This window comes from Prionailurus bengalensis, chromosome B1, assembly GCF_016509475.1.
Source record: "Prionailurus bengalensis isolate Pbe53 chromosome B1, Fcat_Pben_1.1_paternal_pri, whole genome shotgun sequence".
NCBI lineage: Eukaryota > Metazoa > Chordata > Mammalia > Carnivora > Felidae > Prionailurus > Prionailurus bengalensis.
Window position 1 is genome coordinate 161,828,519 of NC_057344.1, and position 24,880 is coordinate 161,853,398.

At 36.4% G+C, this 24,880-nt stretch overlaps 1 protein-coding gene across 4 annotated transcripts in view; it reads left to right on the forward strand.

The window, feature by feature from the left end:
* The window catches only part of CLOCK (clock circadian regulator), a 132,429-nt gene that overhangs the window by 45,988 nt on the left and 61,561 nt on the right, over positions 1 to 24,880 (forward strand). For all 4 annotated transcript variants that reach the window (XM_043572608.1, XM_043572611.1, XM_043572610.1 and 1 more), the window contains exons 4-7: positions 11,634 to 11,723; positions 14,122 to 14,181; positions 17,981 to 18,129; positions 21,867 to 21,958. In XM_043572608.1, the coding sequence (XP_043428543.1) occupies positions 11,677 to 11,723; positions 14,122 to 14,181; positions 17,981 to 18,129; positions 21,867 to 21,958 (348 nt within the window). In that variant the 5' untranslated portion in view covers positions 11,634 to 11,676. The remainder of the gene's footprint in view (positions 1 to 11,633; positions 11,724 to 14,121; positions 14,182 to 17,980; positions 18,130 to 21,866; positions 21,959 to 24,880) is intronic.

The window sequence follows — 24,880 nt, forward strand, 5'->3', positions numbered from 1 at the left end:
GAGCAACTGTCAGAATCTCTAATGTTGAAATAATGGGAGTTATGGAAAGGGAGAAAAGAGGGAAATAGGAGAAATAAAGAATTGAGAATGATTCAACAAAACTGTCCAGAATTAGAGGACATAAGTTTCCAAGTAGAAAGATCCTATACTGTGACCACTATGGATGTGGAAATAAGTCCAAAATAGGACATATCGCTGTTAGAATGTAAAACATAGAGGAGCTTCCAGAGTAAGAGAAGTAGGTCACATGTAAAGGTCAATAATCAGAATGGCTTTGGGCTTCTTGAGAATACTCTGGAAACTAGAAGACAATGGAGCCTTCTCGTAAGTCTCAGGGAAAACTTATTTCCAACCCAGTATTCAGTATGTAGCTAAACTATTGATTAAGTATGATTGATGACAGTTTCAGACTTGTGATTTCTAAACTGCTTATCTGCCATGACCCCTTTCTTGGGGTGTTATATTTGGAGGTACTCAACAAAATAAGTAAACTAAAAAAGATGAAAGCATAGGATATAAGAAACAGAAAATGCACCTTTAGTAGAGACCCAGAAAATCACCAGGAAGATTATGTATAATGATCCCAAGATGACTGCTGGTTGTAGAGAGCATCTAGTCCCAACAGGAATAGGTCAAAGGGCACCAAGGTAAATAGCTTTGAGATTATGTTGGTAGAATGTGTAATGTGTTTGAAGATGTTAGGAGATTTAGACAGGAAAAAGTTTGGGGCTGAATTGGTGATAGGTGTATAGGAAAGTAAGTCAACAATAAAACAATTATTAACTCCAGGGAAAATTATTTAGAAAGGGGAAGTAATTGTAGTATGCTGTATGGCTCAGTTGTGAATTGCATTTACAGAGTCATAATAATGTTAACTCTGAATATAACCACCTAGCCAAAAGTATGATATTGGGAATTTGGGCAAGTGTGCATGTAAATGAGGTAAGGATGGGGAGTCAAAAAGAATTAAATTTTTCTTAGTGGAATTCAGTAGATGATGCCTAAAAAAGACTCTCTTGAGAGCAAAAGGAGACACTTTTAATAATTACATTGGGACAGCTTGAATAAGTTGGGAGCGTGTAGACAACCTACCTAAAACAGAAGGAATCAAGAAGTAGCAAAATAAAGGATATCAGAGAGTTAACCGCCTGCAGAGACAGTTCAAGGGGTGAAAGTGGTGGAAAGTGGGAATTGGGGGATCAGAGAACAGAGGACTTCCAATTTTTTAGTAAGTCTTGTAAAACTAGGTGGACACTTTAGACTTTGAACATGTATACACTGGTGAAAATAAACACTACATTTTAAAGTAAGGGAGAGAAGGGAATTAAAGATGTTCAAACAGCAAATGTACCCTGCCATGCAGTTTTCCTGTGAAAGGGAGCAGAAAAGGAGGGCAGTACCTGAAGGGGTTGGTGGGTCAGGGGTTGTTTTTGTTTTGTTTTTAGGGTAAAATACTAAGATGTTGATCAGAAAAATCCATTTTTTAAGAGAGAAATTCGTGATGTAGGAATGGAAGGCCTTGAGGGTGACAGCAACTGCGATTCAGAGGACTAGAATCATGTCATTAGATACTGCACAGTTTATTTTTAATACAGAATGTGTTGTTTCATGTATAAGGGTTCTTTTCCAAAGATTTCCAGGCTCTGAGATTTTCTGTTAATTATATTTAATGTTGCATGCTGAATTAAAAACATATCTGCTTCTGTATCTGGCAGACTTTGAATGTTTTATAAAATTTCTTAGTTCTTAATGTCTCCCCATTTCATAAATATTTGTAAAGCTTGTTTTTAAACTGATATTTATAAAAGACTTATGCCATCCTTGCCCTCTGTCATCATAAAGTAATAATAACACTGGAGAGCTGGGAAGTCCTATCGCTGAATGACGTTGAGCTCAAGTTGCTTATGTAAAGGAGCATTTGATTCCTACATGTAACTTGATCTTGGTAATTTAATTTGTGAACTTTGAATCCCAGAAACTGTAACTGATCCTTTCCAAGACACATTATTGCATACTATGCTGGCCTAGGAATGTCAATATTTAAGAAAGAAGACTTTTAATAATAAAATTTGATCTGTATTAGATTATGCACTTGAAATTCCTTGCTGTGTGTAGGGACACAGCATATCTCCTAAAACAGAATCATTTTAGGATCCATAGCATGAATCGTTTAGAATCCATAGCATGTGCAGGTGTGACTCTGGATGGTTTTTTTTGTACTGAAAATGTGAGGCCTAGGGTAGTCCCCAGATAGGACCTTTTGGCTGTTCCACCATTACTTTGTTTTGAATTAATTTGACACTTTATTTAACGAAGTTAGAGGGAATTTTTACCCAGTTGGCTCTAGAGTACTTCGTTCCACCTATTTCACTTCTTCCTTACCTTTTCCTTAAATATAGTATGTCACTTGGCTAGAAAAGTAGACAAAAGATCTTGGACCAGACTGTTAAAGATATAGTCTTAATTTGTTCACTTAGCACAATAAATGTTTGGAAGAATACTGTTACCAACATTAGTAAAATAGCCTAATAAAGCATTAGCTTGTATCTTCTAAACCATTTTGGGTTCAATCAGGTTGGGGTCTTTTTTTTTTTTTTCTAATTTTCCCTATTTTCTGCCTTTTGATAATTAAAGAAGCATAGTCTTGGTTCCATATAAAAAAGGATCAGATCTGGCCTTTTAACTTTAAAATTGTTCTTTTTTAATTCACCCAACATGACTGTTACCTTTCCACTGTTCTTTTTGTTCCAGTCATAGAACTAATCTCTGTTATTACCATGATAGGTATGTCTCTTAGACCAGAGGGTTGTAGTTAGGTCATCTTTGAAGTCTTTTCTAACTCCAGAATTCGGTAATTCCACGTTTCATCTCCTGATGTTCACCCAGACACTTAAAACTGGTATTTTATCTAGTGCTAGTTCCTTTTACTTTTACTTCTGACTCCCTATTCATTTTCTTTGAAGAATTCGTAGCCCTTCATAGTCTCATTTCTATAGCCATAACCACAGAGGCACAGCATCATTTATCAAGGATTATTCACTTGCTCTTTCATGACTATACATTTGAAAACAGTGATAGAATATTTTAGAATCCCATGTTCTTAGAGCATCTTTAATCTCTTTTCACTTAGTGTTACACATTAATTTGCACTATTTTCTCAATTTTAGATAAGATGTATAATACTTAAAGTAGAATTTTTCATGTCTCAAAACTGGGGATTTATTAGCATTAATAAATATTTAACTCATGACAATAGGATGTACGTATTTTGTGTAAATAAATTCTGCCTTACACTTCAGAAAAACTATAGAATATAGGGTGACGAACTTTAGGCTAACAATTTCATTTTAAAGTAGTGAACCTTAATTCCTTTAATGTGGGTAAGAGACCCTTTATAATAAGGCTTTTTTCCATTTCACTTGCCTTCACCCTTCTACTCACTCTTATTCTCATTTTATGCTCTAGTAATTAAAACTTTAAGTTGTAACATGACCAAATTTTTTCTAAAGAAAATGCTAAAATGCAACACCTGGGTGGCTTGCTTAGTCGGTTGAGTGTCGGACTTTGGCTCAGGTCACGATCTCATGGTTTGTGAGTTTGAACTCTATATTGGGCTCTGTGCTGACAGCTTAGAGCGTGGAGCCTGCTTTGGATTCTATGTCTCCCTCTCTCTCTCTGACCCTCCCCCGTTCTTTCTCTCTCTCTGTCTCTCTCAAAAATAAACATTAAACATTAAAAGAAAAATTAAACGAGGGGCACCTGCGTGGCTCAGTCAGTTAAGTGTCTGACTCTTGATTGCTGCTCAGGTCAGGAGCTCACTGTTCATGAGTTTAAGCCCCGTGTCAGGTTCTGTGCTGATAGCACAGAGCCTGCTTGGGATTTTCTCTCTTCCCCTCTCTCTCTGCCCCTCCCCAACTTGTGCTTTCTCTCTGTCTCAAAAATAAACAAACTTAAAAAAAAATTTTTTTTTAAAGAAAATGCTAAACCTCCTAAGTTTCTCAAATATGATGCTCCCTCAAGGCCTGTGCCTTTGCAAGTTGCGATTCTTGTAGCTTAGAATCCTTTCACATACTACCTCTTGTGCTCTGGTCTGTTATTTCTCACATTCAAATGGTCATACAGATCACATGGGGACCTTGTTAAATGTAGATTCTGGTTCAGTAGGACTGGGGTTTTTAACAAGGCCTCAGATGATGCCAATGCCGGTGGTCTCCACCAGCATTGGCATCATCTGAGATACGTGTGTGTGTGTGTGTATATGTATATATGTATTTTGTTTTAAATTGTCAAGTTAGCTAACATACTGTGTAGTCGGCTTCAGGAATAGATTCCTGTGATTCATCCCTTACATACAACCCCCAGTGCTCATTCCAAGAGTGCCTTCCACAATGCCATCACACATTTTTTCACCTCCCCAACCCCCTACCTCTCATCAACTCTCAGTTTGTTGTCTGTGTTTAAGAGTCTCTTAATGGTTTGCCTCCTTCTCTGTTTGTACCTTATATTTCCTTCCTTCCCCCATGGTCATCTGTTAAGTTTCTCAAATTCCACATATGAGTGAAAATATATGATATCTGTCTTTCTCTTAGCATATAATACCCTCCAGTTCCATCCATGTTGTTGAAAATGGCAAGATTTCATTCTTTTTCATCGCCGAGTAGTATTCCATTGTATATGTAAACTACATCTTTATCCATTCATCAGTTGATGGACATTTAGGCTCTTTCCATAATTTGGCTATTGTTGATAGCAGTGCTATAAACATTGGGGCACATGTGCCCCTATGAATCGGCACTCCTGTATTCTTCGGATAAATTCCTAGTAGTGCTATTGCTGGATCATAGAGTAATTCTATTTTTAACTTTTTGAGGAACCTTCACACTGTTTTCCAGAGCACCAGTTTGCATTCCCACCAACAGTGCAAGAGGGTTCCGTTTTCTCCACATACTCGCCAGCATATGTAGTTTTTTGAGTTGTTGATTTTAGCCACTCTGACCAGTGTGAGGTGGTATCTCATTGTGGTTTTGCTTTGTATTTCCCTGATGATGAGCAATGTTGAACATCTTTTTTCATGTGTCTGTTTGCCATCTGGATGTCTTTGTGTCTCTTCATGTGTTCTGCCCATTTCTTCACTGGATTATTTGTTTTTCAGGTATTGAGTTTGAGAAGTTCCTTATAGATTTTGGATACTAACCCTTTATCTTGTATGCCATTTGCAAATATCTTCTCCCATCCCGTTGGTTGCCTTTTAGTTTTGTTGATTGTTTCCTTTGCTGTGCAGAAGCTTTTTATCTTGATGAGGTCTCAGTAGTTCATTTTTGCTTTTATTTCCCTTGATGTTGGAGACATGTCAAGTGAGAAGTTGCTGCAGCCGAGGTCAACGTGGTTACTGCCTGTTATTTCCTGTAGGATTTTGATGGTTTCCTGCCTCACATTCGGGTCTTTCATCCATTTTGAATTCATTTTTGTGTATAGTTTAAGAAAGTCGTGTAGTTTCATTCTACATGTTGCTGTCCAGTTCTCCCAGCACCATTTGCTAAAGAGACTGTCTTTTTTCCATTGGATACTCTTTCCTGCTTTGTCAAAGATTAGTTGGCCATATATGTGTGGGTCCATGTTTGGGTTCTCTCTTCTATTCCATTGGTCTATGTGTCTGTTTTTGTGCCAGTACCATACTGTCTTGATGATTACAGTTTTGTAGTAGAGGCTAAAGTCTGGGGTTGTGATGCCTCCGACTTTGGTTTCCTTTTTCAACATTACTTTGGCTATTCAGGGTCTTTTGTGGTTCTATACAAATTTTAGGATTGTTCTAGCTCTGTGAAAAATGCTGGTGCTATTTTGATTGGGATTGCATTGAATCTGTAGATTGCTTTGGGTAGTATTGACATTTTAACAATATTTATTTTTCCAACCCATGAGCACGGAGTGTTTTTCCATTTCTTTATATCTTCTTCAATTTCCTTCATAAGTTTTCTAGAGTGTTTAGCATACAGATTTTTCACATCTTTGGTTTGGTTTCTTCCTAGGTATTTTATGGTTGTTGGTATAGTTGTAAATGGGATCAATTTCTTGATATCTCTTTCTGTTGCTTCATTATTGGTTGTAGAAATGCAGCCGATTTCTGTACATTGATTTTATATCTTGTGACTTCGCTGAATTCATGTATCAGCTTTAGCAATTTTTTGGTGAAGTCTTTCAGGTTTTCCATGTGGAGTATCTTGTCATCTGCGAAGAGTGAAAGTTTGACTTCTACTTTGCCAATTTGCATGGCTTTTATTTTGTTTTGTTGTCTGATTGCTGAGGCTGCAACTTCTAACTATGTTAAACAAGAGTAGTGAGAGTGGACATCCCTGCTGTATTCCTGATCTCAGGGGGAAAGCTGTCAGTTTTTCCCCATTGAGGATGATATTAGCTGTGGGCCTTTCATATATGGCTTTTCTGATGTTAAGGTATGTTCCTTCTAACCTGACTTTCTTGAGGGTTTTTATTAAGAAAGGAAGCTGTATTTTGTCAAATGCTTTCTCTGCATCTATTGACAGGATCATATGGTTCTTATCCTTTCTTCTATTAATGTGATGTATCATGTTGATTGATTTGCGAGCATTGAACCAGCCCTGCAGCCCAGGAATGAATCCTACTTGATCATGGTGAATAATTCTTTTAATATACTGTTGAATTCGATTTGCTAGTATCTTGTTGAGGATTTTTGCATCCATGTTCATCAGGGATATTGGCCTTTATTCTCCTTTTCAGTGGGGTCTTTGGTTTGGCAATCAAGGTAATGCTGGCTTTATAGAATGAGTCTGGAAGCTTTCCTTTCATTTTGTTTTTGCAACAGCTTGAAAAGAATAGGAATTAACTCTGCTTTAACTCTACTTTAAATGTCTGGTGGAATTCCCCTAGCCAGCTGGCCCAGGACTCTTATTTGTTGGGAGATTTTTGATAACTGAATCAATTTCTTGTAGTTATAGGTCTGTTCAGATTTTTTAATTTCTTTTTACTTGAGTTTTGGTACTGTGTGAGTGAGTGTCTAGGAATTTATCCATTTCTCCCAGATTGTCCAGTTTGTTGGCATCTAATTTTTCATAGTATTCTCTAGTAATTGTTGGTGTTGGTTCTCTAATAATTCTCTAATAATATGGTGTTGGTTGTGATCTCTCCTCTTTCAATCGTGATTTTATCTATTTGGGTCCTCTCTCTTTTCTTTTTGGGAAATCTGGCTAGGGGGTTGTCAGTTTTGTTTATTCTTTCAGAAAACCAGCTCTTAGATTCATTGATCTGTTCTACTGTTTTTTTTGGATTTTATGTTGTTCATTTCTGCTCTACTCTTTCTTATTTGTCGTCTTCTGCTGGCTTTGTGCTTTCTTTGGTGGTGCCAAGTTCCTCCAGGTGTGAGGTTAGGTTATGTATTTGGGACTTTTGCTTCTTGAGATAGGCTTAAATTGCAGTGTACTTTCCTCTTAGGACTGCCTTTGCTGTGTCCCAAAGTGTTTGGACTCTTGTGTTTTCATTTTCATTTGCTTCCGTGTATTTTTAAATTTCTTCTTTAATTGCCTGGTTGACCCATTCATTCTTTAGTAGGATGTTCTTTAACCTACACGTATTTGGGAACTTTCCAAATTTTTTCTTGTGATTTCAAGTTTCATAGTGTTGTGATCTGAAAATATGGATGGAATGATCTCAACCTTTTATATTTATAGAGGGCTGTTTTGTGGCCCAGTATGTGATCTGTTTTGGAGAATGTTCCAAGTGCACTCAAGAATGAGTATTCTGCTTTTGGATGAAAAGTTCTGAATATATCTGTTAAGTCCATCTGGTTCAGTGTGTCGTTAAGAGCTGTTGTTTCCTTATTGATTTTCTGCCTAGATGATCTGTCCATTGCTATAAGAGGAGTATTAATTCCCCCCATAATCACAGTTATTATCTATATGTTTATTTATGTTTGTGAATAACTGATTTATGTATTTGTGTTCTTCCTTCTTGTGGGCATGAGCATTTACAATAGCTAGCTCTTCTTGATGGATAGACCCCTTAATTATGATACACTGCCCTTCTTCATCTCTTGTTACAGACTTTCTTTTAAAATCTAATTTGTCTGATACAAGTATGGCTACTCTAGCTTTCTTTTGCCCTCCAGTAGCATAATAGTTGGTCCTCCATCCCCTCACTTTCAATCTGCAGGTGTCCTCATGTCTAAAGTGAGTCTTTTGTAGTCAGTATACAGATGGATCTTGTTTTTTTATTCATTCTGATACCCAAGGTCTTTTGATTGGGGCATTTAGTTCATTTACATTCAGAGTGATTATTGAAAGGTATGGATTTAGTGTCATTGTGTTATCTGTAGGTTTTGTACTTGTGGTGATATCTCTGGTCCTTTTGCTGCTTTCCACTAGTGGTCATGAACTCCTTTAGTTTTGGTTTGTCTGGGATGGCCTCTATCTCTCCTTCTATTCTGAATGACAGCCTTGCCGTTAAAAGATTCTTGGCTGCATATTTTTCCTATTCAGCACATTGAATATTTCCTGCCACTCTCTTCTGGCCTCCCAAATTTCAGTGGTCAGGTCTGCTAACTACCTTTATGTGTCTACCCTTGTAGGTTAAGGCTTGTTCTCATCTGTTTTCATAATTCTCTCTTTATCTTTCCATTTTGCCAGTTTCACTATGATATGTCGTGGTGTTGACCCGTTTTGTTGATTTTGAAGGGAGTTCTCTGTGCCTCCTGGATTTGGATATCTGTTTCCTTCCCCAGATTAGGGATGTTCTCAGCTATAATTTGTTCAAATAAACCTTTTGCCCCTTTCTCTCTGTTTTCTTCTTCTGGAACTTCTATGATACAGATATTATTAGGTTTCATTAAATCACTTAGGTCTCTAAATCTCCCCTCGTGGTGTAGTAATTTCCTTTCCCTCTTTTTTTCAGTTTCATTATTTTCCATAATTTTATCTTCTGTCTTACCTATTTTCTCTTCTGCTTCTTCCATCCTCGCTGTCATTGTATCTAGTTTATTTTGCATCTCACATATAGCGTTTCTTAATTCATCGTGACTATTTCTTAGGTCTTTGATCTCTGCCTCAATTCTCCCCTGTCTTCTATGGTTTTTTCAAGCCTGGCTATTAGTCCTATGACTTTTATTCTAAATTCTTGTTCACATATATTATTTCTATCTGTTTTGAGCCATTCTCTGGCTGTCATTTCTCCTGGAATTTTTGAGGAGAATTCTTCCATTTCGTCATTTTGGCTAGGTTTCTGTCTTTTATGTGTTTTAATAGCTTGTTATGTGTCCTGCACCTGTGAGAACTACTATATTATAAAGGGGTCAGAGGTGCCTGGGTGGCTCAGTTAGTTAAATGTCCGTGATTTCATGGTTCATGCATTCAAGCCCCGCATCAGCTCTGTGATGACAACTCAGAGCCTGGAGCCTGCTTTGGAGAGCCTGTCTCCCCCTCTCTCTGCCCCTTCCCTGTTCGCGTGTACTCTCTCTTTCAAAATAACCATTAAAAAAAATTAAAGAAAAGGGGGTTATACGCTGTCCAGGGCCTTGCACTTCAGGAAGCATTTTTGGAGTGTGTTGCTTGCACTCGGCTGTTGCATATTTGGCTGCTCTATCACAGTGGTCATTCTTCTACAAAGCTCCTCCTTACTCATGGTGGTGGATTGTTTAGACCTTTCACCAGGTGTGCTTACATTTGTTCAGAAATTTAAAAAAAAAAAAAAAAAAGGAAAGTGCAGGGGACTTGGTCCCATACAAAGAGAAAAATGAGAGGGGTGGAAAAAAAGACCAAGCAGAGAATCAGAGAAACTACAAGGCTTAATCCAGAGAGAGAGAAAGGAAAATAAAGAAGGAGGTATAGAAAAGATGTAAAAAGAATAAAAATGCCTGATTAAACAGACTGACAAAGCAGAGAAAAAAAAAAATACATAACAAGAAATGACCAAAAGTCAAATCAGAGACTACGAATCTGATTCCAAAGCCGGGGGGGGGGGGGGGGGGGGGGGAAGAAGAGGGTAGAAAAAAGAGAAGAGAAAAAAAATTAAACAAAAAAAACCAGACTAACATACATAACTGCTGGACAGTCGTCGGTTGGTGTTTGAGATCAGTGGCTGTGCTGTCTGGAGGAGAGGCCATCTGGTTCCCTCAGTGTCAGTCCCACTCCAGTAGATAAGCAGTTGCTAGGCACGGAGGGGCGGGGTTTGGTGTAAGCAGGTCCTGCCTTCACTGGGGGCCCTGAAGCCCCACTGTGTTGGTGATGAAGAGAAAAATGGCAGTACCCCAATCTGTCCTCCCTGGACCGGGTGTCTCAAACCTCGCTGTTCAGGCAGCCCTTACAGAGTAGTGCGGGCAGCTGGCTTGTCCTGCTCTGTGGTCTCCCTCGTCTCCTAGGTGATCGGCTGAGATTCAAAACCTGATGTCTTAAAGGATCCCACACCGTGGGACCCAGTTCTGGGGTAGCACCACTCCGCCCTGCCAATAAAGGGCCTTTGCCCGGCCTGGACCATATTTTTAGTAATAGCAATTTAGACTATCTGACAAACTCATTGTCATCAAGAATATTTCCGGACTCCTTCCTACATACCTTCGTTATCCTTCTTACTATTATCTGGGTATCTGTCTCCCTATTCAGTTCCAGATTTTTGCCTATAAGGACTTTTATCCTTCTATCCATAAAGCTTAGCATACTATTTAATAGAAAATAGACTTTCAGCAAATGTTTGTTGATTAGATATTATTTTTAAATTGAAGAATAGTTGACATAGAATGTTATATTAGTTTCAGGTATAAACAGTGATTCAGTAATTCTGTGCATTCCACAGTGCTCACCATGATAAGGGTAGTTACCATCTGTCAACATACAATGTTACTACAATATTAATGACTATGTTCCCTATGCTGTACTTTTTATTCACATGACTTATTTTGTAACTGGCAATTTGTTGGCCTTACTTCCTTTCACCTGTTTCAGTCATCCTCCCTCTTATCCCCGGCAACCACCAGTTTATTGTTTGTATTCATGAGTGTTTCTGTTTTTTGTGTTTTAGATTTCATATATATGGAATTTGTCTTTCTGTGTCTGACTTCTTTCACCTGGTATGATACCCTCGAGGTTCATCCATGTTGTCAAGATTGGCAAGATTTTATTTTTATAGCTGAGTAGTATTCCACACTGTGTGTGTGTGTCTGTGTGTGTTTGTGTGTGTGACACACACACATCTCATATCTTCTTTATCCGTTCATCTATCAATGGGCACCTAGGTTGTTTCCATATCTTGGCTATTGTAAATAACTGCTGCATGAATATAGGGGTACATATATCTTTTTGAATTATAGCCTATTTTTGAATTATAGCCTATAGTTTCATAGTCTAATATATATACTAAATGTTAAGAGTAGCCTTTATTATTTTATAATATAAAATTATGAACCTCAATTTTTTTCCCCTGTATTCCTTTTTTAGAAGGGAAAAAGCCTTAAACATGCCCCAGCTAAAGGTATTTGCTTGAAAATATTTCAGCCTTTGGTACAAGCCAAAACATTTGAATTTTCTATGATAACATAAAGTGTTTCTCAACATTACTGTTTGTAGACTAATTTTTTTTTGAAAACTAATGATTATGTATTTTTCTTTCCCCCCAAGGAGAAGTACAAATGTCTACCACAAGACGAAAACGTAATATGTTATGTTGTTTACCGTAAGCTGTAGTAAAATGAGCTCGATTGTCGACAGGTATGTTTTTAGAGACTCTTTATTTTGAATCCTATAAAGGTATTTTAAAATTTATTATTAGAGTAACGATCTCTATCAAACTGATACGGAGTTTCATGCTTACACATAATTCCTGTTACATTCAGTTTCTATATTGAGTAAACATAGTGTAATAGTAAGATATGTTAATGTTATCTATAGCCAAAGTCCAGTGTATGGCTTGTGTCCTAAACAGATCTTGAACTGTAATTTTGAGTTTGATTTGGTCAGAGCTGCTCCGAGAGAAATTGTGATAGTTGGCACATGTTTCCCTGGCACCTTATGGAATCTTTTTTTCTCCTTATGTGTTGTCCTTTTTCTCCGTATCTATCTGTTGGGGCTAACTCCATGTCTTTAAGCATTCTAGTATTTGAGATTGATAAGTGGTAGCTATAATAAGGATTTTATTAGTTGAAATTATAATCTTTGAATCATATTCTTGGGAAAAGGATAAACCTGCTTCTTTGATTTTAAGACTTTTTTTTTTTTTTTTTTACATTTTAACAGTGACACTGAGATTCATCTTACAATTGCCTTATCATAGTTTAATTGGTAGCATTTTTTTTCTTTCTTGGTGGCATATGAAATACTGACAAGTCTTTATAAAAGTCAATGGTGTTCTTAATTTGATGACATACAGTAACATATTTTAAGCTCTTACTCTTTGATAGGTAATGTGTAGAGTACTTTTCATATGTTGCTTCATTTAACCTCACAATAATTCCATGAGATTTTACAGCTGAGGCAACCATAGGTCAGAGAGGTTGAATAACTTGTTTAAGGTCACATAGTTAAGTGATGAGCTGGAATTATGACCTATGTTGGCCTGACACTAAAGTTCCTGTATTTTTATTATAGTGTACTGTGTGATTCTTCCATAGGGGATTCTTTAAAAGTTTTGTAGCTAGAGTTGTATACAGAAGTGACTTGACGTCTGGGGCCAGCCTGTCTCCCTTTCCTGTGAGATAAACAGTGAAGATAAATACTCTACCAGAACTTAAGACCTAAGGGGCAAGGAGTTTCCTTAGAGAGGCCTGCCTGCAGCACTGCCATAGTTTTGGGCTATGCCATATTTTCAGGTGGGCTCTATGTATAGTTGTCTCCTCAGAAAGGATGTTCCTTCACTGCTCCTGAGAGATTAAATATGATTGTGGTATTATGCTTCTCAGTGATTGCCAATTCCCATTCTAGATGATACAACATCTAGAGATAACATCTGTGTTCAGACATAACAGCAGTTTTTAATAAGAGTTCGTTATTTCTGTGAATATCATTAAAATTATGGACTCTCTCCTCAATAAAATGCATATACATACAGAAGTTTTCCTAAGTTGCAGTGCACACATGGAACCTGGAAAGTCCAGATATGGACCTCTGTGATACAAAATTGGCAGATATTCTCAACAATGGGTCCAGCAGACGTTCTGTGTGCCTTTATAGGCCTTAGAAAGGTGTGATTAAAGTAGTGAATAGTGAATTCATGTAAAACTCCTGAGTCACCTGAAATTATTTAATATTGCTACTTAGATTAAGGGGTTAGCCACCAGGGCTCTTGATTTCATTTGTTAAAATGTTGTTCCCCTAGATCTTCCCATAACCAACCTCTTCTTGTCACTTAGCTCTCAGCTTAGATCTCCCCACCTCAGCAAGTCCTTCCCTTACCACTGAGACTAAAGTAACACTGCAGTAACTAAAGTCTCCACTTAAAAAAAAAGAAAACTTGTCAATATTCCCTTGTTGATTTGTTTTGGTCTACTAGAAAATAAGCCATATGAGAGCAGGGACCTCTGTGTCTGATTAACTGCTCTGTATTCATGTTCAGAATAGATCCTGGCACATGAGTACTAATAAATATTTGTCAAATGAATCAGTAATGAATGAAATGTATTAATGTAAGTTAAATGCTAGATATTGTGATGCTCATGAGCAATTTGTGGTTTTATTAATATGATGTCTCAAAATAATTTTTTTAAACTATGCTGTTAAAGATAATTTCAAATGGAGTAATTTTTATATGATGGCAGATACACTGACTGTCTATAGTTTTCGCTGATTACTAACAGTCTAAAACAAGGTATTAACCTCCGGTTAAATTAAATTCTGATTTTTGCATGTCATACTTACAGTAAGCTAAGTAAGTAGTTTTAAAATTCACATTTGTGGTAAATTTTTTAAAAATTTAGGTAAACATGGATAAACTTTAGTTTTCTAATATTTATTAGGAAACAGGTTAGCAGTTAGTTGAATTTGAATTTGTACTATCCTTTAATTTTAGAAAAATCCTAGGATGTAACTGATTTGATTCACATGTCATTTTGGTATTGCTGTTGCTTAATGAGTCTGCTCTTATTTTCTCTGTCGACTTTCTTTTTTCTTTTAGAGAAGATGGTAGTATATTTGATGGGTTGGTGGAAGAAGATGACAAGGACAAAGCAAAAAGGTAGTTCATCTTAAGATGCAAAATAGTAATTAAATGAATAATAAGTAAATATAAAAGTAAATAGTGATTTCCAAAAGCTGTCTGTCTTAAGAGCTTAGATATATTAGCAAGGTGGAAAAGCTTAGAATATCAGTATGCAGCTTATAAATTAATAAGGTTATCCTGTAAAAGTGCTCCTCTCATCACATCATATTTGGAGTGTGTAATATCCATAAGACATCACTAAGGATGTTAACCTTCATCACTTGGCTAAGGTAGGATTTGCCTGGATTCACATTTGTAGTTACTGTTTTCCCCTGAACTTGTTCTATTCTTTGGTAGCAAGTTATTAAGTGTAGCCTACCTTCAAAGTAGTGATGGGGGGAATTAAGCTCCACCTCCCATAGAAGGGGATATCTACATATATTTGAAATACTTCTGTAAAAAAATTGTGTCCTTCCCATTCGTTTATGTCTGTATGAACTCATGTATATTTATTTTATAGTTTAAGTTATACTCTAGTGCTGTTTTATTTTGTTGCTCAAATTGTTTCAGCTTTGGCAATTGGGAGTTCTTTCAGGGTAGGCTCCTGTGTCCTCCACATGCCTTTATTCTCCAGTAGAAGGGAAAGTAAATTGTGGAGGTGAGGGAGTGAGATCTAGAGCCATGGTAGTGTTGATGTGAGCTGCCTTAAACAGGAGGCTTGACAGTTAATTATAGTATTAGGAGAGGGAGGCTCCGGGTAGCATTATAGCAGTTTGTAGTCACTGAGAGTGGGCAGTAAGCACTTTCTGGGTGTTTTTTTCCAGCTGTGTTGAACTACGTGGGTGCTTAGACAAGGGTAGACGTTGTTGTAGTATTATACACAGGTACAAAGATAAACATGTAATAAGTAACAGTTACTAAATGTCTGTATTCAGCAAAAAGGAAAAAAAAAGTAGTGGGATAAGAAAAATATTCACAATAACCGGGTAAATTCCAGAATATTCTAACGAATGATTAAAATCTAAGAAGAAGATTTTGAAGACAACTATATAGTGTATTCCAGGAAATAAAAAGACCTGGATTTGAAGCTAAAAATATATAGGACAACCCGTATCCCTCAACCTCAATCTGGTGGAGGAAAGTTTTTACAAAATACCTTAGGATAGAGATAAAATCTGTTAAGATAGGAATAATCAGTCTTGCCTGAAAAAAGAAGCAGAACTCTAAGGAATTGACTTGGACAGTGTTGAAGGCCAAGTTTATAGATAGATAAGGTAGCTAAGGGTATCCTATTTTCGAACACTCTGAAGGTTTGATCATGTTTTTAGGGAATCAGAAATACTGTGGCTCTGGAAGACACTGGAGGAAGACAGAGAATCTCACAATATTGTCATAATTAAGCAGAACCACACTGAACTCTGACTGAAACTATGATGAGTTAAAGTACCTTAGTGTTGAACCAAGAACAAAGGGAGTTTTATACCCACCTCCAAAATGAAACCTCTGTGGCCTGTTGTCAGTGAGGTCCTTACAAGGGCTGAGAACTTCCAGCCTAAATATAACAATGAAGTGAAGTTTGCTTTAGTGGTTATGATTCAACAGTAGAGTTGGCAATATTTGGTTTCTGTGTATTTTCTTCCCCTGGAATCAAAATGTCTGGTTTGAATTACTACTTCATGGTAGCTGTATGACCCTAGGCATGTTCTTTATGCCTCAGTTGTCACCTGTAAAATGAAAAGTTGTAAGTAATAAAGTGTTCCTCATAGGAATTAATGAGATTTCATAAGTGCTTACAGTTGTGCCTGGCACATAAGTATGCCGTGAATATTGGCTTTTATTTTTACCTCTATCTGTGTGTTCAGATACTTCATATATGCTAATTTTCAGATGCTTATTTCTTACTCTTTTCTAGAGGAATATAACTAGATCTGCATATCTAAGTCTTTTGTGTATGTCTTTTTAAATGTGAAACAGGCAATTTCATCATATTTAAATTCTGCAAACCATCTGTGCACCAAAACCAGTATCACATGTCGTATCTCACATTAATAAACAGCATTAGCAGTCACTTGGGAATCCTCTTATATTTCCCTTTTGCTTCCCTACTGCAAACCAGATCTGATTTACCTGGAATTGATAGATCTGCCTCTTAACCCTCAAACCCACACTGCTCTGTTAACACTGCCACTGCCATGGTTTATAGGCTAGTATGTTGCGGTTGCCTCCTAAATGGTCACCTGACGTCCAGGCTTGTTTGCCATACAATAAATTTTCACGAGTATTTGCTAAATGAATTTGTTTCACCAAGCCTCGATCTTTTCATCACTGTGATGCCAGAATGGTCAACAAGCAGTTCTGTTCACGTCATTCCTTTGCTTTAAAACCTTTCAGTGCCTTCCCCTGGCTTTCAGGATTAAATTAAAATCCTTTTATGTAACATAACTTTATGATTTTTTCCAGTATTTATTTATTCCTCACCCACCGCCACAACTCTAGTATACTTGGGCACAGAAAGCCCATCCATTGACCATATTAGCCAGGTTGAATTACTTGTGACAGGAGTTCATTCCTGGGTAAGTTTCCTATACCTGTAATGCCATGCATACATCTACCCCACTACCACACCCTTTTCTCAGCCTCTGTGACTCCATTCAGTACACAAGTTCAGTACTCTGCATTTCCATAGGAATTAGATAAATTTCTTGAAAGAGGTTGTCTTTTCCCAGTATCCTTAGCCTTTATTAGCATAGTCTCTGTTACTGTAGCAAGCACTCGCTGTTTGATGGAGTCAGTTTAATATCTTACGTTTCTTAAGAGATTTGAGCCATTATATTTTTTCCCTCTACAGAATTAAGAAATCTGACTTCAGGGGCACCTGGGTGGCTCAGTCAGTTAGGCATCTGACTCTTGATATCAGCTCAGGTCTTGATCTCAGGGTTGTGAGTTCAGGCCCCACGTTGAGCTCTGCACTGGGCATGATGCTTATGTTTAAAAAAAAAAAAAATCTGACTTCACAAAGCAGACAGAGGTCTGCTTTAATCATAGAATCATTAATCATTAATCATAGAATGATTAATTGGTCTATAAATAATTGTATTTACTTGTCTGAAGGTCATGGTGCCACTTAGTATTTATTTACTGGTTAGCTGCTTCACATAAAATAGTACTAATTATTCTTTTGGCGTGCATATTTTGAGTGCTTACTGTTTGTTAGTTGTTACGTTTAAGTGCTTAGATGAAAAAATTGGGGCTTTGTCATCAAGAAGTACACAGCCTAATGGAGAGAGAGATATGCAGACATTTGGTTATAGCTCTGTGGTGGAGGCTGGAATAATGAAATAAAGTGGAAGGCTATATGGATAAGCCTGAGGGTAGAGAGATTTTCATTTTTAGATTTGTTTGTAATTTAAAACTTACAGGAGATGGATAACTCTCCTACTTAGTAATTTTGAATAATTATATGCACATTATATGCACTTTCACAAATGCATCTCAGTAATATTCATAATAACTTACTAAAGAAAATACAAATACTTGGTATTTGTATTAAATAAGTTAAATAAATAAAACCTGAGATTTGAATGAAGTTTGTCTTATTGGCATTTTTCTAAGAACATATATGCTAAATGCTTAATCTGTAAGTTTCTTTAGTGATTAACTGAGAAGAAAATTACTGCCCAAATTAACTGTACATTGTTGGTAACTTGTGGATAAATACTTACTACCACTATATTGACAGAATACATGATTTTTAGTTGTGTCCGAAGTGAGCATTGTATTAAATTATGTGTGTCATCAAATGGATTGTTTGAAAACTGCTTTTCTTTTTCATCAGAGTATCTAGAAACAAATCTGAAAAGAAACGTAGAGATCAATTTAATGTTCTCATTAAAGAACTGGGATCCATGCTTCCTGGTAATGCTAGGAAGATGGACAAATCTACTGTTCTGCAGAAGAGCATTGATTTTTTACGAAAACATAAAGGTAAAATTTTAACTTTATAAGATGGATTTTTTTTTTAATAACAGACTCTCTCTTAAAGCATAATGTGGTAGAAATCTTGACAGCGATTCTTAAAATTGGATGTTTCCATACCTTTTTTTTAAGAGAAAGAAATCAATTGCCTTTTTAAAGGTTTCCTGGTATGTTCTTTATTTCATTCAACAAACATTTATTTAGTGCCTACTATACGCTAGATTCTTGGGGTGAAGAGTAGCAGTCCTGGCCCTCAATTAAATTTAAGCCAAGGAAGACAAACATGTGAATAACTAATTTACAACTAATTTATTTATTCCTCACCTGTAGATATTTAAAATGTGAGTAGTGTTCACAAACCGTAAACATGTTGTGAGAACACAGGAAAAAAATGTCAGGAAGGGCTTAAAAATAGCTGATTTTTCAAGTGAGTCTTCCTTTTAGGTTAAGTAAAGAGAACCATATTTCACCCGGAGGGAATAGGAAGTATTGTGTGCAAAAGCAGGGAGAGTTCAGTGTAATTGGAGCATAGTTGAGTTGGAAAATTATGGGTATATTTGAAAGAAAGGCAGGAGCCACATCATTTGGGCCTTATATGCCATTTTACAAGATTTTAGGGGCGCCTGGGTGGCTCAGTCGGTTCAGTGTCCGACTTTAGCTCAGGTCATGATCTCACGGTTTGTGAGTTTGAGCCCCGTGTTAGGCTCTGTGCTGACAGCTCCGAGCCTGCAGCCTACTTTGGATTCTGTCTTTCCTTCTCTCTGCCCCTCCCCAACTTGTACTCTGTCTCTCTCTGTCTCTCAAAAATAAATGTAAAAAAAAAATTTTTTTTTTTTTTTAATTTTTTTTTTCAACGTTTATTTATTTTTGGGACAGAGAGAGACAGAGCATGAACGGGGGAGAGGCAGAGAGAGAGGGAGACACAGAATCGGAAACAGCCTCCAGGCTCTGAGCCATCAGCCCAGAGCCTGACGCGGGGCTCAAACTCACGGACCGCGAGATCGTGACCTGGCTGAAGTTGGACGCTTAACCGACTGCGCCACCCAGGCGCCCCTTTTTTTTTTTTTTTAATTTTTTTTCAACGTTTATTTATTTTTGGGACAGAGAGAGACAGAGCATGAACAGGGGAGGGGCAGAGAGAGAGGGAGACACAGAATCGGAAACAGGCTCCAGGCTCTGAGCCATCAGCCCAGAGCCTGACGCAAAAAAAATTTTTTTTAAAGAAGATTTCAGTATATGTCTAGTAATTAAACACTGTTTATAAAATAAAGTGATTATTCGTTAATTGAAGAAAATCACTTTGACTATAAATGAGTCATGAAAAGAAAAAGTTAAAGAATATTAAGTATTTTGGTAACAGAGATAATAGATGAAAAACTTGGAACATTTCCTTTTGTAGCTGCAAGTGAAACCACAAAACTTCTCAAAAGGAGAATTTGTAACTAGTACCTTTATTCACTCCTCCCGGGCTCACTGAGTCATGCATTACCAAGCTGATTTTTACGCTCCATCACTCTCTGAAATTATTTTTGGTAATTTCACAAATGCCATAAGCCCCACCCATTCTGCTACCAATCAGATAATAGCAGTAGCTTTTTCTTTTTTTTTTTTTTTTTTAATTTTTTTTTTCAACGTTTTATTTATTTTGGGGACAGAGAGAGACAGAGCATGAACGGGGGAGGGGCAGAGAGAGAGGGAGACACAGAATCGGAAACAGGCTCCAGGCTCTGAGCCATCAGCCCAGAGCCCGACGCGGGGCTGGAACTCACGGACCGCGAGATCGTGACCTGGCTGAAGTCGGACGCTTAACCGACTGCGCCACCCAGGTGCCCCAGTAGCTTTTTCTTATACCTAATGCACTGGAAGTTTTAATCCATCCTCCACTGGTTTTCTTTTTTCTTGGTCTGTGTTATACTGCACTTTTTCATTCATCCCCACTTTCTAACTGAAACTTTATTTTTTTGCCCTCTAAATGTCTTGTCTTTTGTGCTTTTGCTTTCTCTTCACTCTTTCCCTTGGTTATCTCATTCCATAGCTTCAAGTATTGTCTCCCTATTAAACTACCATATCTGTATTTTTAGATGCAAACTTTTCAGTCTTTTGTATCCAGATAACTTCTGGATCTTTCTTTTGCATGTCCTCAACCTCAGTGCATCTAAAACTAAACTCATTTTCATTTTCTCAAGTCACCTCTTTCTCTCAACTTCCCTTTTTACATTTTTATACCACCATCATTTCAGGCCCCAGGACTCAAGCCTGAAAAGACTTTTGAATTTTTTCCATCTTCCTTAGTACTACATCACAGTTGCCAAATTCTGTTGATCCTTCTGTAAATGTGTCATAATTGCTTGTCTTCACTTTTATTATTACATTTTACCTCTGCAGTTAGTATTCTCACTAACCTTAGTGTCTCTTGTTAGCACACTTAGTCCCCTCAGACACTGCAGCTCAATAAATGATTGCTGAATGAAATGAAATAATATGCATACATTTGCCCCTGATAATTGAAGATTAATACTGGCATTAAGTAGATCAGTTTTTTTTTTTTTTTCAAAATTGGGTATATCATTCTCAGAAAAGTAAAATTTACCTTAAATTAAAAGGGAATTCTTAGATACTTATTATTAATACTCTAAAATAAGCCTGTGTTTAACTAAAGTTGATGGGATTTGCTTGTGGATTTAAATCTTTTTTCTGAATGTATATAATTGGTGTGAATGTGAAAAACATGACCATATTCCACAGAATTAGTAGCTAGACTTTTTAGTTACTCTTCATATTAGTAGTACAGGCATTTCCAGTACGCCAAAAGTTGGGTGACAGTTTAATATGCTTGATTTACATATCTGATAACACAAAATCAAAACAGCCTGGTCCCTACTTTTCACAGCAAAGTAGAATATGTTTTTGTGGAGTAATATCTATGACATAGATTTTTGTTTTGGTTGTTTTAAGATGTCTGCATTAAAAAATGGAAAAGTATTTATTACCTAAATAGTTGAGATTTCATCATTAAGGAATAGCTTTCTCATATCTAAATCTATTAGAAAAATGTTGCAAAATAAACTCTAATAATTTTGTTAAAATGTGTGCCCAAGCCAGGGATCTCCAAATTTTGACCAGTTTAAAAACATGCAAGAGGACACTAAGCAAAATCACTCTGGGATTATTACTTGGGAGTTTTTGCCCCAAATCTTAATTTAGTCTCCTTGATTATTAAGAATAGAGCACCTCAAATTGGGAGGAATCTTGCTGCTTGGCAGTAGGCAAGCCTGTGGTCATTTCAGTAAAAGCAGAATGATGGACTGACCTCCTTGGCTCCTTTCCTCCAGGCTTATGTCCTTACGACTGCTCTAGGTTCCATCATTTAAATGTCAAGAGAAGGATGAGGAAAAAGAATGTGTTCTGATACTTGATACTAATCTGCTTCTTCTGATTCCTATTTGGTCATTATGTCAAGTAGGAAGCAGTCTCAGGCCTTCCACAGTACAGGTTGTCAGAGCTCCTCCCAGAGAAAAACCAGAGATTGGTATTCCCAGGAGACCCAATCCAAGGCGATAGCTTGCCACATTAGCCCATGCAGTTCATCACTGGGCCTTCTAATACCTACCTAGACCAATACATGTTATTGCCCATGGTTCTCATTTTAAATAGGAGAGAAGGCAGGTTGTTGGACTTTAGTACCACCCTTTAGCCCTAACCCAGTGTTTGGAGTATGCCACTAATGTATCAAATAATCTTTACAGAAATCACTGCACAGTCAGATGCCAGTGAAATTCGACAGGACTGGAAACCTACATTCCTTAGTAATGAAGAATTTACACAATTAATGTTAGAGGTATGTCTAGATTTACTTTTTGAAAAGTTTTATTTTCCTCAGAAAAGATATAGAGATGATGAATTTTAGTATATTTTAACAATATTAATTTAATATTGAGAAGTCTTTAATTCATTGTAAATCAATAAATTATATTTTCAATTAAAATTAATTGATGTAAGTATAAGTAAATAGTAGTATGTGGTAAGGTAATGTTAAATTTTCATATTTTTAATAATACATGAGTTTTGAGAGGCTTGATAGAAGTCAGAAACCTATAGCTATCAAGTTCTTTACCTGAGACCACACTAACAATATTCATATGAAGAAAATGTAGATTATTCATCATACGTTAAATACTATGCCCTCATAAAGGGGCACCTGGCTGGCTCAGTCAGCATGTGACTCTTGATCTCAGGGTCATGAGTTTGAGCCCACGTTGGGTGTAGAGATTACTTAAAAATACAATCTTTAAATATTATGAAATGTAAACTACTGTTTAATTTTTTTAAACAAATTAAAATTCACCTAAATACAATATAAGATGATAAATGATTTTGAAAATATTAAAACATTGAAATACACATTGAAAGGCAACTCTTCTTAATTCAAGTAGAAACTTTTAAAAGGAAATAAGTAAATGTTCTTCTGTAACAAAATTATTTTTGAAAATAATTCAGAACATATTTGCTTATAATTAAACCCTCTAATACCTCATACAATTATTTCTAAAATCCACAGATGTTTTGAGTCACTCATATCTATCAGTTTTACTTCTCTACTTTTTTAATTGTTTCCTGTGTAGAATAATATAGGTATCATCTTTGCATGCAAAGTACACAGAGTTCAATATCAAATTTCCATGTAAACTTTAATAGGAAACAGAGGTGGTATACTTTGGTAGTAACATTTAAAGACAAGAAAAATAAATACATAACAAAGTAGACATAGAAAGAACCAAGGAAAGCAGTTGAGGTAGGTATGTGGAAGTTGTTAAATAATTTACATCTTTTATCCTGTTTGGATGTATTATTTCAGACCTGAAGCATTTATCTGTGTCATGTATGTGTATGTAATGACTATATTGCAACTGTCTCTGTATATTGACTGAAGTCTGAGGCAACATAAAGTATTTTGCAAATCAATGAGTTATTTTTCGGTTCATACTTAAGATGGAAGTATACTTAATTGCTGGATTAATTAAGTATATATTCAGCAGAAATGTTACCATATGAAAATTTATTGGACTATAAGTATATTTATGTATAATCGTAGCTGTCCTTAAAATCTGAAAAATAATGAGCACTTTTCACATATTAACTCTATGAACCTCAAAATAATCTTATGAAGTAGCATCTGTTTATGCCTTTCTTACTTCCGGATGAGGAAATCAAGGAACAAAGGGATTATGAAATTTACTCAAAGTAACACAATTAGTAAGTAGCCCCATTAGGATTCACTGCAGCCTCTCATCTCCCTGGCCTCAACCTCTCTGCACACTGCCACTCATGAACTTCTTTCATTGAAAGCGAGCCAAAGAACAGTCCTTTTATCTTAAAAACCACCAGTTAGCTCTTTGAATTACCGGACACTTACGTTATAGACCAAATAATAGTTTCTAATTTTAAGGGTTTTACCCCCCCCAAAAGGTAAGTGTTCTTCTGCAACAAAACTATTCCATTACTTTTAAGTTTGTAAAAGAGTAGTCTGTAATAGCTTTCTGATCATCCACTCATTACTAAACTCATTGATAATGTCCAAAATTATCTTGCTTAGGTAAAAGTAATATGTTTATGAAAGAGTACACACAAGCTGATGTCTAAATACATAAAGGATTTAACTCATTTAATTACTCCTTAATTTTTATTTTATGATTATATTGTCAGTGCGGTGGTTTAATAAGATCTTCTGTGTTAATCATAAACATTTACTTACTCTGCTTCATTGGTATGAAAATTTCCTTACAAATTCATAAATTGGTATAATATCTTCAGTCATTTCTTAATACTTAATGAAGATAAATTCACTAATAGGCCAAACAGAACAGCATTGTCTCCAAATTTTCTTTACACTGCACAGATTCTTTTTTTATTATCATTTGCCAAGACACATGTAGTACCTATGATGTAGATAACTATCGAAAGGAAGAAAGAAACAAGAGTGCTGATACTTAAAAAAAAAAAAAAAAAATTGATGGACATGAGCCGCTTCCATATCTTGGCTGTTGTAAATAATGCTGCTATAAACATCGGGAAACAAGTCTCTCTTTGAATTAATGTTTTTGTATTCTTTGGGTAAATACTCAGTAGTGTGATTACTGGATCCTGGGGTAGTTCTATTTTTACCTTTTTGAGGAACCTCTGTACTGTTCTCCAGAGTGTCTGTGCTAGTTTTCAATCCCACCAACAGCGCAAGAGCATTCTCCTGTCTCCACATCCTCGCTAACACTGGTTGTTTCTTGTGTTGTTGATTTTAGTCATTCTAACAGATGTGAGGTGATACCTCATTGTAATTTTGATTTGCATTTCCCTGATGATAAGTGATGATGAGCATCTTTTCTTGTGTCTGTTGGCCATCTGTATGTCTTTGGAGGAATGTCTGTTCATGTCTTCTGCCCCTTTTTAAATTGGATTCTTTGGGTTTTGGGTGTTAAGTTCTCTAAGTTCTTTATAGATTTTGGATACTAACCCTTCATCAGATATGTCATTTGTAAATACCTTCTCCCATTCCATAGGTTGCCTTTTCGTTTGGTTGATTGTTTCCTTCATTGTGCAGAAGCTTTTTATTGATGTAGTCCCAATAGTTTATTTTTGCTTTTGTTTCCCGTGCTTCAGGAGACCTATCTAGAAAAAGTTGTTACAGCTGATGGCAGAGAAGTTATTACCTGTGCTGTCATCTAGGATTTTTATAGTTTGAAGACTCACATTTAGGTCTTTAATCCAT